This window comes from Sycon ciliatum, chromosome 5 (genome assembly GCF_964019385.1).
Source record: "Sycon ciliatum chromosome 5, ocSycCili1.1, whole genome shotgun sequence".
Classification (NCBI taxonomy): Eukaryota; Metazoa; Porifera; class Calcarea; order Leucosolenida; family Sycettidae; genus Sycon; species Sycon ciliatum.
This window is the reverse complement of record NC_088647.1, coordinates 4785298-4799297: the sequence shown is the minus strand read 5'-3', so window position 1 is coordinate 4799297 and position 14000 is coordinate 4785298. Positions and strand designations below refer to the sequence as shown.

General features: G+C 47.7%; 1 protein-coding gene across 5 annotated transcripts in view; it reads left to right on the top strand.

The window, feature by feature from the left end:
• Positions 1 to 14000, top strand: part of LOC135817279 (protein Red-like) — a 19209-nt gene that overhangs the window by 757 nt on the left and 4452 nt on the right. Inside the window, exons 2-12 of one of the 5 annotated variants that reach the window (XM_065330433.1) lie at positions 907 to 1012; positions 1407 to 1471; positions 5125 to 5213; positions 5891 to 5964; positions 6432 to 6521; positions 7518 to 7626; positions 8710 to 8755; positions 9730 to 9868; positions 10173 to 10249; positions 11146 to 11199; positions 13974 to 14000. The exon at positions 13974 to 14000 is cut by the window's right edge and continues 123 nt beyond it. In XM_065330433.1, coding sequence (XP_065186505.1) covers positions 908 to 1012; positions 1407 to 1471; positions 5125 to 5213; positions 5891 to 5964; positions 6432 to 6521; positions 7518 to 7626; positions 8710 to 8755; positions 9730 to 9868; positions 10173 to 10249; positions 11146 to 11199; positions 13974 to 14000 — 875 coding nt within the window. In that variant the 5' untranslated portion in view covers position 907. Of the gene's footprint in view, positions 1 to 906; positions 1013 to 1038; positions 1054 to 1406; positions 1472 to 5121; positions 5214 to 5890; positions 5965 to 6431; positions 6522 to 7517; positions 7627 to 8709; positions 8756 to 9729; positions 9869 to 10172; positions 10250 to 11145; positions 11200 to 13973 lie in introns of those variants that run through there. The other 4 variants (XM_065330432.1, XM_065330431.1, XM_065330434.1 and 1 more) reach the window with 4 other exon arrangements.

The following is a 14000-nucleotide window of genomic DNA, read 5'->3' as shown; positions in this document are numbered from 1 at the left end:
CAGTCAGACCTCGCATAACCGCACACATCCGTTTTCCATAAAAAATATCCGGATAGGCGAGGGAACCGGATAACCGAGCACACATACTGGATATGCATGTGGCATGTCAAAAGCAGTGGCATCGTACATACATGTAGACGGGTCCTATGCAGTACAACTAGCGTGCACAGTATGTAAAACAAGCGAGAAAAATGACAAGTGCATGCAACTGAGTGCTATCCGCATGCATGTGGCATGTCAAGGACCTCATTTGCTTGTACAACTCCCTGATTCTTGCTTCTGCAAGCCATGTGCAACCGGATACGACGAAGCTTTTTTGTACACATTTAAACCAGTTTGTACACAAAATCATGCACCAGTATGCGGATTGGGAGGTCCGGTTATGTTGTATGCATAACATATGCTGCACATCGGTAACCAGCGATTTTCTTCCGGATGGCGAGGGATCCAGATAAACGAGGACCGGATAAGCGAGGTCTGACTGACTGTACTGTATAAGAATGCAAGTGTACTAAGGTTGCACATGGAGCCCTGCACCACCTAGTCGCTGTTCTTGTGTGCACCTCACTGCTGCTCGAAGGTGAACGGAGTACGGGTTGACTTTACAGCATTTAATGTGTGAACAATGTACATATTGTATGGCCAATAGTCCTGACATGTTCTTCCGTCCCACCGCCAGACACGACCCTTGTGGAGTCCAGGTTGTGGGACGCTCTTGCAATGCTGTACGGTGCATGCAGGTGATATTGCAATGCACGTGTATCATCGGTGTTAACTAGGGAGTAGTAAAAATACACATGTATTTTACTACTCTCTGGTGTTGACTATATGCTTGTGGTATGTTCCTTGCACCGTGGTGTGCGCGCGCGCGCGTGTGTGTTTGTGTGTGCGTGCGTGCATGTGCAGTATGGAGGAGCAGCGTCGTCAAGCTATGCAGGAGTCCAAGTTCTTGGGTGGTGACATGGAGCATACTCATTTGGTGAAGGGATTGGATTATGCCCTGCTGCAAAAGGTAAGTGTGTGTTAACCAGACATTATGCCCTGCTGCAAAAGGTAAGTGTGTGTGTTAACCAGACCAGTCTGTGCTGGAGATACATTTAGTTCTGATTTTTGTTGCTCTCTCATTTGGTAATTGTTTGGTCTGCATTGTGCTAGGGAGCTAATGGCCAGGGATGGTTGTGTGTGTAATGTGCTGTATGTGTAATGTGCTGTATGTGTCCGTCTGTCTGTCTGTCTGTCCCTCTGTCCGTCCGTCTATGTGTGTGTGTGTGTGTGTGCGCGCGTGCGCGTGCGTGCGTGCGTGTGTGCGTGTGTGTGTGTGCGTGTGTGTGTGTGTGTGTGTGTGTGTGTGTGTGTGTGTGTGTGTGTGTGCGTGCGTGTTTGTGTGTTTGATATGTACTGTACAGGTGCGTAGTGACATGACAGTGCAGCCAATGCCAGCAGAGATGGACACTCAGGCACCTGTGGAAAGGTCAGTGTGTGCAATACTAGCACTGTAAAGTCCGCTGCAAACGCCCACCCCGTTTTTGCAAGGTCTGCTGGCCTGTACGCAATAGAAAGTGCATCTCACACCATAGGGCGAAGAGCACTTTGCTACGGTAAACTATGTCCACTTTCCTGGTTTCAAAATCTCTTTGGGCACTAGCTACGACCTAGCTCGTAGAGATTTTATGATGCTGGTTGTTTTATTTAGCAAATCCAAGCGGGAGTTTCTTCCGAATAACAAAGTAGCGAAGAACAGAGTATTGCAGGAACCAATACACTTCTGACGGTGTTTCAAGCCATCATTTCCAAATCACGCAGCCGGCAAAGGCAAGGGTTTTTCTCGAGCACTTCAGAGTTTTCAATAAGTTAGCAGCGACTTTGTAGGTGTAGCTTCTGTGACATCCCCCCTGTTCGACTTGCAACTGCAATACTGCGACCGATCAAGTTGTTGAATGACACTTCGTCAGAACAATAACTGTTCTGGTCTGAAAGCACGACATCGTGGTAGGTAGGTAGGTACGTTTTTATTTGAATTCGCAGAACCAAACGGGCGGTGTCGCCCAATTACATGGAAGCGGATGGAAACAAAAAATTATTGTAGAAAATAGCCTAACATGATAGCAGGGTGTAGTACAAAGCAAAGAACGCTCAGTCAATGAATAATGTCAGAACAAAACCCAGCACGCGACTGGTACTGTGGAGTACCGCAAACGTTCAAAGGTACCTGTAGTGTTCAGTAGGGGGTGCTACTGCTAGCAAGACAGAACGGGAGGCAGGCTTGTTTGAACTGGTGGTACTGGGTAATATACCACGCACATCGGATGGCAGGGTGTTCCATAAAATGGACCCGCGAGCGGTTGGACGGTCGTGGCCGGCTTTGGAGGCAGATTTGGGCAATCGAAGGCCCAAGCTGCGTTGCGCGCGTTGTGCGAGTACTGGGACGCTTCAGAAGGGCTTGCAGCGCATTGCTTGCCCGACCATTCGAGCAACGCCAGATCGTAACAAGGGTCTTTTGCGTGTGGAGCTCTTCGATGCCATACAGCTGCAGACGAGCAAGCAGAGGTTGGGCGCTTGTGCGAGGTGGCAGGCCGAATACGGCGCGTGCCGCACGGTTTTGCTGCACCTGAAGGCGGGACCTCTCGAAGGCAACCAGAGAATGCCTTGTACCCGTAGAGCAAATCTGGCATCACAACAGGTTTCACGTACTGTTCCCTGGACCTTCTTGTAAGGCAACGGCAGGCTCTCCAGAGTGCTCCCACCTTCTGCGAGACCTTCTTTACAGCATTGGTAACGTTTTTGTCAAATCGAACGTGCTCGTCTATCGTGATGCCCAGGTACTTCGCATGGGGGACTACTGGTAGAAAGTTTCCACGGCATTTGACAGTGATGTCTTGACCGGAAATTCGCAGGACATGGCTTTTGCTAGAGTTCAGGATTATATTCCGTTCCTGGAGGTGGTTAGCAATCTCGGTTGTAGACTTTGTGAGAACTCGCGATACTTCATGGCAATCAGGGTGGCTGAACGTGAGAGCAATATCGTCAGCAAACTGCACTGAGAGGGACGGGCTGGCAATGGTAGGCTCATGCCTCGTGTAAATGTTGAAAAGCACGGGTCCGAGAGCGGAACCCTGCGGGACGCCACCTGAGCATAACCCACGGACACCAGTGGATCCAGCAATTTGCACTTGTTGGGTGCGTCCTTCGAGGTAGTCTGCAAACCATTGGAGTGCAGTGCCATGAAGTGGCACTGTAGAAATTTCATGATTTGAAAACCAGATGGATTCTACTGCATTACCACATGGAGAACGAACTACAATAACAAAGACGAGTCATGTATCGAATGAAAGGAAATCTCGGCAGAATTTTCTTTGCAGCAAGATGATGACAATCGCTTTTGCAGAGCCTCCTGGTAAGACATAGGCAGTTTGTACAAGTAGGCATTAGAGTCGTTCTCGTACGCATTCGATCTTCATGCCAGTTTTCTACTTGTACAACTACTAGTATATTAGGAATGGGTCGCAACCTCTATTTCCTACTAGTATATTAGGAATGGGTCACAACCTCTATTTCCTACTAGTATATTAGGAATGGGTCACAACCTCTATTTCCTACTAGTATATTAGAAATGGGTCGCAACCTCTATTTCCTACTAGTATATTAGGAATGGGTCGCAACCTCTATTTCCTACTAGTATATTAGGAATGGGTCGCAACCTCTATTTCCTACTAGTATATTAGGAATGGGTCGCAACCTCTATTTCCTACTAGTATATTAGAAATGGGTCGCAACCTCTATTTCCTACTAGTATATTAGGAATGGGTCGCAACCTCTATTTCCTACTAGTATATTAGGAATGGGTCGCAACCTCTATTTCCTACTAGTATATTAGGAATGGGTCACAACCTCTATTTCCTACTAGTATATTAGGAATGGGTCGCAACCTCTATTTCCTACTAGTATATTAGGAATGGGTCGCAACCTCTATTTCCTACTAGTATATTAGAAATGGGTCGCAACCTCTATTTCCTACTAGTATATTAGAAATGGGTCGCAACCTCTATTTCCTACTAGTATATTAGGAATGGGTCGCAACCTCTATTTCCTACTAGTATATTAGGAATGGGTCGCAACCTCTATTTCCTACTAGTATATTAGGAATGGGTCACAACCTCTATTTCCTACTAGTATATTAGGAATGGGTCGCAACCTCTATTTCCTACTAGTATATTAGGAATGGGTCGCAACCTCTATTTCCTACTAGTATATTAGGAATGGGTCGCAACCTCTATTTCCTACTAGTATATTGACCTGAAAAAAGACGAAAATAGTATGGACCCGCTGGGCCCGGTGGGCGTTTGCTGCGAAGTGGGCGTTTGCAGCGGACTTTACGGTATATCTCCAGACTGTCGGTGTGGTGCCATGGCTATACTTGGGCATTAGAATGGTGTTTTAGTTTGTGCATTTGGGTGGCGTCATGCCTTTTGTAGCTTGCAATCTCCCTCAAACTTTCTGTGCGAGTGTGTGTGTGTGTGTGTGTGTGTGTGTGTGTGCACGTCTTTCTTCTCTTTCTCATTCTCCTTGCTCTTCTTTCATTCTCCTGGGTGGTTACCAACAGCCAGTGTATGCCGGAGTATGTGGTGTGGTGTGTGCGTGTCGAAAAAAGAATGAAAAAGAATGGAAAAATGAAAAATAGGGATTCACTGGCCAGAAAAAAGTCACTTCAATCAGCTGTGTGGTGGATACCAGGCTAAAATTAGTGGCGGTCAATTCATCAGCCTTGCAACCTGTTGAATGGTGTAATCCCAGCACAAGTTGCTATGTCTACCATAGCTGTTCGCTATCATCGCTTCCGCGATGGGCATGTCTGAGTCTGAGTGCGTGCACACCAACACAGGTGTTCATGTATGCATATAGGTCATGGGGCCAGGCGAACGCCACTTCAAGACCTGTGTGTTGCAGACCAGGTCATGCATGCAGTCGTGGTGGTCAGTTCCTGCAAGCTGTTGAACGCCGGCGCCATCTTAGAGCAGGTTGCTTTGCCGAGCCTGGTTTGCAATCATTGCGTGCTGATGTGAGTGTCTGCTATCTAAGGCTAAGGCGTGTACGAGTGTGCACCTGTGTTTGTTTGCTATCTAGTAGTCGCCAATCTGCCCCGGCCCAGGCTGCTGCCCCGGCCCAGCCTGCCGCACCCAGCCAACAAGCGAGCTTGGAATTCAAAACCAAGTTAGGTATGCCTGAGTAAAGGAAAACAAGGAGATGATGTCTTGTCCGGATTGTCACACATTCACACACGCACGCACACATGCATGCATGCAATACAATAATACATGCTCCCGCATTCATGTTGTTGTTGTTGTTGTTGTTGTTGTTGTTGTTGTTGTTGTTGTTGTTGTTGTTGTTGTTGTTGTTGTTGTTGTTGTTGTTGTTGTTGTTGTTGTTGTTGTTGTTTGAATTCTTTATTCTCACGATGGCACCATCGCCAATAAGAGAAGTTGTTGTTGTTGTTGTTGTTGTTGTTGTTTATCACAGCTGTACAAAACGTACACTTTCTGAGCCCCCCCCCCCAAATTATGTAATAGAAAAAAACCCCGTAAAGATGAGCCATGTACGATAATCGTTGGTTATTGTCAAATTGTGTTTGTTCAGGTTGTTTGGTGTAGGATGTGAGTCTGTTGAAAAAGATCACCCTGTGTGTCAGCTTCTTAGTAGTTCAGCACACTATGCAGTTGTCGGGAGAGGTCATTGGATAGACTTGAACTGTAGGTGCATATCTGTACTTCTCATGAACCAACACAGTGCTGTGTGTGTGTGTGTGTGTGCGTGCGTGCGCGCGCACGTGTGTGTGTGTGTGTGCACACGCGCGCGCATGTGTTGATGTACGTCTGTGTACGTTTGTGTATTGTAGGAAAGAATATCCACAAGGCTGTCTTTCAACGTGCGCTGCCCGCCAAGAACGAGCTATTCCTACCCGGCAGAATGGTATGTCCTCACAATGGCTATGGGGCATCAGAACTTGTTTTGGAGTTGTCCTGGCAATGATCCTGAAGGCTTCATTTGACATGATGCCTGTGTAGTGTATATGTAGGACTATGTGACTAATCAGGGCCCTGCAGCCAGTTATACAGCCACAAATGCCCCATGGTCAGTCACAAATCCAGCAACCAGTCGCAGGTTCCACTGATGATACATGTACTTCATTCAGCTGAATGGAACAGATTCGAAACATCTTCAACACGTTTTACATGTACTTCAGCCCTGGCCAAGGGAATCTTTTGCAGAAAAGTATATCACTCTCGGAGCTGAACAGTGTACTTCCACTTGCCACTCTGTATGGCTTGAATGAAGTGCAAGGAATGATGGGGACTGTCCCTACCAAGTGGTCATGTGACAAGTCACACATGTGATTGATTACCTTCCGTTTGTTTGTGTGTGTGTGTGTTTTTCAGTGCTACGCTGTTCAGCTTGACGATGAGTACACAGAGAATGACGTACCCACCACCATCATTCGCAGCAAGGCAGATTGCCCAAACGTCCAGGTTAGTGACAATAAGAAAGAAAACCCTACTTTGCTGGAAAGGCAGAGGAATTGCATACAGAACCCGTGTCTAGCTGTGTTTTGATGCTCTATTACTAGTATCATCCGTAAACTGTCGTCGTGCTCATCTATTTACACTGATTTGTGTGTAACGTTGCATGAATACAATGACTTTGGTTCGTGATGCTCGCTGTCCACACTTTCTCGAAGTAGGACCATAAATAATATAAATAAAAACTGTGTAAGCTGTCAGTGTGCTGTTTGGATAAGCGACATGCCGGGTGACTGAACGCTGGATAAGCGACATGCCGGGTGACTGAACGCTGGATAAGCGACATGCCGGGTGAACGCTGGATAAGCGACATGCCGGGTGACTGAACGCTGGATAAGTGACATGCCGGGTGACTGAACGCTGGATAAGCGACATGCCGGATGACTGAACGCTGGATAAGCGACATGCCGGGTGACTGAACGCTGGATAAGCGACATGCCGGGTGACTGAACGCTGGATAAGCGACATGCCGGGTGACTGAACGCTGGATAAGCGACATGCCGGGTGACTGAACGCTGGATAAGCGACATGCCGGGTGACTGAACGCTGGATAAGCGACATGCCGGGTGACTGAACGCTGGATAAGCGACATGCCGGGTGACTGAACGCTGGATAAGCGACATGCCGGGTGACTGAACGCTGGATAAGCGACATGCCGGGTGACTGAACGCTGGATAAGCGACATGCAACTGTACTCGAAGGCAGGGGAGTTTAATGTATCACAGCTTTAGAACGGATGCTGCTGCTTCTTCCAATGTTTGTGTTGCTGTGACAGTGCTGCCGTCACTGCTGTTGTTATTACGCCATCAGGTTTTCTGTTGGGTGTGTGTACGTTATGTGCTTGTGTACAGTTATGCACATTGTACATGCTTATTGTATGTGCACATTGTATTCGTGGATGCACACATCCGACTCTCCGTTTTCCTCATGTGTCTTGTACTCCAGTCTACCGTCATGACGACTAACGATATTGTCATTCACAAGCTGACACAGGTCCTGTCTTACCTACGTGGCTCTCGACATGACAGGAAGAAGATGAAGCGCAAAGACAAAGGTAAGAAGGCAGAGTAGACCGACAGAGAGAGAGACAGACAGACAGACAGACAGACAGACAGACAGACAGACAGACAGACAGACAGACAGACAGACAGACAGACAGACAGGCAGGCATGCAGGCAGGCAGACAGACAGAGAGAGACAGAGACAGAGAGTGGCAGAGAGGAATGCAATAATAGTGGTCCTTTACACCTTCTTTTCACCGAGTTTCAGCCACAACAGATACCGTAAAAGCCCGTAATAAGGCTCTGGGCGGAAACGTTAGTGAAGGTCCAGAACACGGGCGTCTATTTGGGCCTGGGCGCTAATGTGGGCCCGGGCGTTATTTCGGATAAGTGAAATCAGACTGATTTTCACATCATGCCGTACTGCTGCATGTACGAATCAGGTTAACACAGTGCACTGTACACTAGTTATACTGCAGTACCGTACATACACATGGAGCTGTGCATGCACTGCACTGTGTGCTGTACACTACACTGCAGTACCGTACATACACATGGAGCTGTGCATGCACTGCACTGTGTACTGTACACTACACTGCAGTACCGTACATACACATGGAGCTGTGCATGCACTGCACTGTGTACTGTACACTACACTGCAGTACCGTACATACACATGGAGCTGTGCATGCACTGCACTGTGTACTGTACACTACACTGCAGTACCGTACATACACATGGAGCTGTGCATGCACTGCACTGTGTACTGTACACTACACTGCAGTACCGTACATACACATGGAGCTGTGCATGCACTGCACTGTGTACTGTACACTACACTGCAGTACCGTACATACACATGGAGCTGTGCATGCACTGCACTGTGCAATGAACCTGTGCTTTCGCCCATGGTAGTTTACACGGAGCTGGGCTAGAAAACGGGACAAGAGTATTGACACTGGGCACCTGGGCGTGTACACTGGTAGTGGATGTTATACTGGGTGGGCGACAATACGGGCTTTTACGGTATCTGTTTGCACCGTTTAATCATTTTAATGTCTTGTACGGCTGCTGTTGCCTATTTGATGGAGTTTGAGTGTTGCAATGTCCTCTGTTTATGTGTGTTATTTGTGCAGGTGGTGAAGACAGACCTATGGGAAAGCTACCAGGTGCTAGTGATCCGTACGTGCTTGTAACCGGACTTTTGTTGCCATGCACACTATCCATGCCCACCAGAGTGCCCCGTCACTTCAACCCCTTCCGTGGTGTGATAGTAGTTTGGGGCAAATGAGAGATCACTCTAGGGTGGTGTACGCCGTGCACCCAGGGCCAGTTTATTTGTACATGTGCAGTGCTGCTCAATGAAATCCAGCCGAGTGAGCGAGCTTTGAGCCCTGCACCAGTGAACACCCCAGTGTCCGCAGGTCTAGTTCTCCACAGCGCTCGGCACGTACAGTATCTCGCGCGCGCGTTTGGATTTCATTGAGTAGAACTGTACTTCAAAAAGAAGTACTCGTACAAGTGATACAATGCAGATGCTATGCCCGGGCTGTTGGGCTTGATCATCAACACTTATTATGGAATGTCAAAAATGAAATATCACATTAGCAAGTGCAGTCCTACTCAATGAAATCCGATCGCATGAGTCCAGTACATGTACACGCTGCCGGACGCTGTGCAGCCCTAGACCTGGCGACACTGGGATGTTCACTGGCGCAAGTCGCCAACTTGACTCCCTCAATCGAATTTCACTGTAGTTTCTGTACAGTAGAGTGAGGTAGGATAATTTGGCAATACAGTTGTGGTCATAACACAGACAAGAATTCAGTTGGAGTACATGTATGTGGGAGAGGCGAGGCGCTCTGGCACGATTTTACAGTATTCATTATTTTATAATTGTCCCGTGTGACCAGTGAAATCAGCGACAAACTTTGGCCTTTGTGGGTGGGGGGGGGGGGGGAACTCCACAGCTCTAGGTGTGACCTCTGCGATAGGAGACAAGTGCTGTTTGGCACAGGACCCTAGCTAGGCATGCGCTCACTGCGTAGAAAGACGCGTATTGTCCCTCCAAGCATGGGCCGCTGTGCCGCCGTATGGGGACGTTGCTAAGGCCAACTGTTGGTGTGTGTTTCCGTTGCTGTTGCTGTTGCTTGCAGGATTTTTGCTGATCTGGACAGTAACTACCAGAGTCTGCCGAGAGACAAGGACAGCGCTGCCAAGCAGGCGCCATCGCTGCCCAAGTTTGGCAACTACTTTGGCTCGGCACAGCAGCAACAGCAGCAACAGTCGGAAGAGGTCAGCCTTTGCATAGTGGTGGTGTGGTCCGTGTGAAGAGCTTGAGAACAAAACGCTGTATATCCATTTCGTGACTTTTCGGGTAAAAGTCGAAATTCCGGTATGATCTTACAGTTTGCACCCCGCCCCTATGGAAATTTGGATTTAGTGTCAGAAGGGGAGATATAGGAGAGCCCATATCACATAATTATAGCGAAGTACAACTAGCTGAGGGCCGAAAGTAGATGTGCGTGCGGTTTGGCAAGCTTATCTGTAATGGCGAGTTCTTCGTTTTCTCTGTGTGTGTGCGTCCGTCCCTGTGCAGCAGTCAAAGAAAGAGCACATGATGGGAGGCCTGTCCAAGGAGCAGCTGGCTGCTGGCTGGGCTGTGGCAGATCTAGCGTATCCTCCTCATGGCATTGTTTTACCATTGTGTTCTTCTAAGACGGTGGGATTTGTCTTGTTCTTGTGTGTTGCCTGTGTACCTATGTGTTCTAGGACATTGTAGCTAATGCCCATAAAAGTGAAAATATCTTTATTCGAACCACAAAAAGTCCGGACCTTATCCTAATGGCACGTATTCATCTAAAATGGCGGACGCCCACGCTGCATATATGGTATGGGCGCACGTGAGCCACGCTGTGGGGACACTTGTTCGATTCCGCATACAAATGTATACAAATGCGTGGAAAAGAAGTTTCTCTAATCGCTGGAACTTGTGAGTTTCTTTCGATATAGACTACTGGTCTTCAAGGTATACAATAGTAGTGACCCAACGAAGTGGAATTCGCGGAATACAACGTTCGAGACGGCTCAACAAGTCAAGAGTAAAGTGCGAATTTATTATGTACGCAAATGAGAAAACCTACTTGTTTCCCCGCAGCGCTAGTCACGTGCGCCTTCATGAATTCAGTGAATACGTGCCATTGTCCAACCACGCACGCACGCACGTACACACATACTCATTGTGACACACGTACACACACACACACACACACACATACACACACACACGCGCGCGCGCGCATGCACGAGTGTCAGTATAGATCCATCCTGAGATAAAGACCAAAGCAATTAATTTTGAAATTCAATCATATGCGATGCAGTGGGTTTTTACTGTACAATTTATAGATCTCCTGATACCCCGTATGGAGCAGGAAGACAGCAAATTACCCATAGTTACATGGATTAAATGTGTGCACGATGTAGTGCGTTCATGGCGTCTGGCATCACTGGGAAGCTCTCTATTGGCCTCCATCAGCAAGCCTTTGTTCCTTGACCCTCCTCTCCACTGGCAGTCGTCTTCAAGAGCCGAGCACAGCAGCAGGTGCTGCACCTACGGCCATGGCGCGGTATGTAGTATGTAACGTTACTTCACGCATGATCTTGTAGTTAAGTATGTGCTCGCCAGTGCGTGCACAAGCTCATTGTCTCAAGCTCATTGGGGTTCTTGTCTTGGCCCGGGCTAATCAAACGTCATTTGAGTAGTGCTTTTCCCAATAACATTGCATCATTCGTGCTGCTGTTTGGCGCTAGTTTGCAACTTTGCATGCAATGAGTGGTGAGCGCCAGTGCATAGTAGTTTTGGCTAAAAGTGTTCACATTTCTCAAGTCAAACCTTTAGTTTACTACACGTTTTGCACTGTTGGGAAATCTTGGCACTGTTGGAAAAAATGTTCATCCTGGCACTTGAGTGCATAAACAGGTAGAGGCTGAATAGATGACTTGCACAAAGATCCGAGCCGCGAGTGAGACGGGGCAAGTGCACCCTGTGCACCCAGGCTACACCCTGTACACGGCGGGCACCCTACACCGTCTGTAGACTAGTGTAGTGTACTTTTTTTGTCAGCATGAATGAACGGTGCACGGCATGTACATGTACATGATCAGTACCGTCACTGTCTTCAGCAGCTCATGAGTCATGCATGTGCACTTGTAGGGTTAGTGGCAGCAGGTATTGTACTACTCCCTGAGTGGAAGTACATGACTGTATTATTATGTGAAGAGAAGCCAGGCGTCCAAACCAACCCAAAATACTCTTGCCTTATTCTTCGGTGAAATAGTTTAAAAAAATGGTCTTACTAAACAACAGTGAGCATAGAAGCAACCTCGATGTACCCAATAATATGGCATCCGGGAACAGCAAGTGTTGCACGAGGATCCCAAGAACACGTCAAGTTCCATGCTACCCGCCGCCATCAAAAGAACGAAGGATAACTGTGCTAGCCTAGTTCATATTCAATGTAACGCCAACGGTACGGGATATAGGAGCCTGTTGGGAAGGCGTGGGTGAGCTGTAAAATCTTGTACGGTTCGCACAGCACAACATACATGCAGCAGTTATTAATAATAATAATCTTTATTTCAGGATTACCCAAAGGTTAACGCCTATCTGGAGGATCTCCTATTATTTTGATTGCGACGGTTAACGTCGACGGACGAGAGTCATAAAGCACAGTCCATGGGGGTTGACGTTTCTGGGCTTCCTTTCCGAAAGGAAAGTTTTATTTCTTCTCAAAAAAAGCAGAATCATGCTGATTATACCAGTCTGTTATGAAGACAAGGAAGCAGCCATGGACTATCTTTTACCTGTCGTTCCTTTAGTATGCTAAAGGAACGACAGGTAAAAGATAAAGCACTTCATCTGAAAACTCAAGGACTATCCATAAATACAGCAAATGATAATCCTAGCCTGGTTATGTCCAACTCCGTCATGTGAGCCATTCGGTGAGTTATCATGGGAAGCATAATGTTCGAAATGCTGGAATTTGAACAGTTGCAGTTGTGTTCGTCGCCACACAATGCCATCGCCAGTTCACATTTGAAATGTAGCCATTTTTACGCTTGTGTCCCTGTACACGGCATGGAAGGCTGAGCAGTTTCAACTCTTCCATCGCTTCCTGATCTGTACTGTAGTGCGGTTGCGTTCCCGTTCCTGACACATCGGTCTCCGCTAACCAGCATCATGAGCACTCCAATGGTTCCCGCCGCTCCTTCCGTATCGTCCCAGCGCGCCCCGTCAAAATGTGAATTACTGTAGGCAACGGAGCCAGTATATGATGAAGGCGAATGCACTGTTTGATGATGCTCCAACAAATCCTTTCTAAGACTGAGACCCAGCCGGAGCCGCATCGTCGTCATTACCAGCTAATCATGGGGGGATAATGTGACTTTCCACCACTCCCTGATTCAATCATAGTTTGCGAGCCTGCGCCAAACTGCTTTCTCACTAGAGCCAGGCATTGGATACATAATGGCTTCAGTAAGGTTTACAATGCTATGTCTCTGGCCTAAGTCCAAGTCTAGATACAGCTGCTCAGAGTCAGGGCTGATGAAGTGTTCATATCGGAACAAGTGAGACTTCAACAGTAGCTAGTACACATCAGGCCTGAGGACTTCGCAGCGTTTCTCCAGCACACTTGTTCTCTCCTTCAACTCAGATACTACTTGAAGTACTACTAAAGGCCATCTGGCTCTCACACTCAGTCCTTCCACCCCTCATGTTCGTGGTTTGGGCTTTTACTCTTGACTCGGCAGGTTCCTGGCCTCTCCGCAGTCTGTCCTCAGGAGACTAGGGTAGCTCTGGAGCTAGTGCAGCCGAATCGAAGGGAACCGAGTTCTTTCTCAGACGTCCACAAACTTTCGTTGTGCTTGACTTCGCTTCCACTGCGGGAAAGTAGTCACACTTCAGGACCACGACGTGCTTGTTGCAGCCTACACCAATGATACTAAAATAATATTCCCTCATTTTTCTGCCTCCCGGCCGGCCGGCTCGAAAAGGAACGTATGGAATGGGAGCCTCAGTTCCATCTCTCGTCTGCTAGTGCATTCAGGAGCGTAGCAGCGCTTCGGCATGACGATACAAGCCGAATCAAAACAACTCTACTCTCTAGCCAAAAAAACTAGCACAGTGTTCGTCAGGCAAAAAGCGAAACTTCGAAAGTCACGAACTCAAAAGGTGGGGAAGTCAGAGTCAGAAGGTCCACTTGCCCCGTCTCGAACCCAGACAATCTTTGTGCAAGTCATCTATTGTAATGGGTTTTTTGGCTGTTTCTGGAAATTGAGGGAAACTATTTGTTTAAGGTTTTGCATCAACAGTGCTGTACACTTCGTATTATGCTTGCAGACCTGAGCAACCTGCAGCACCGGGCGC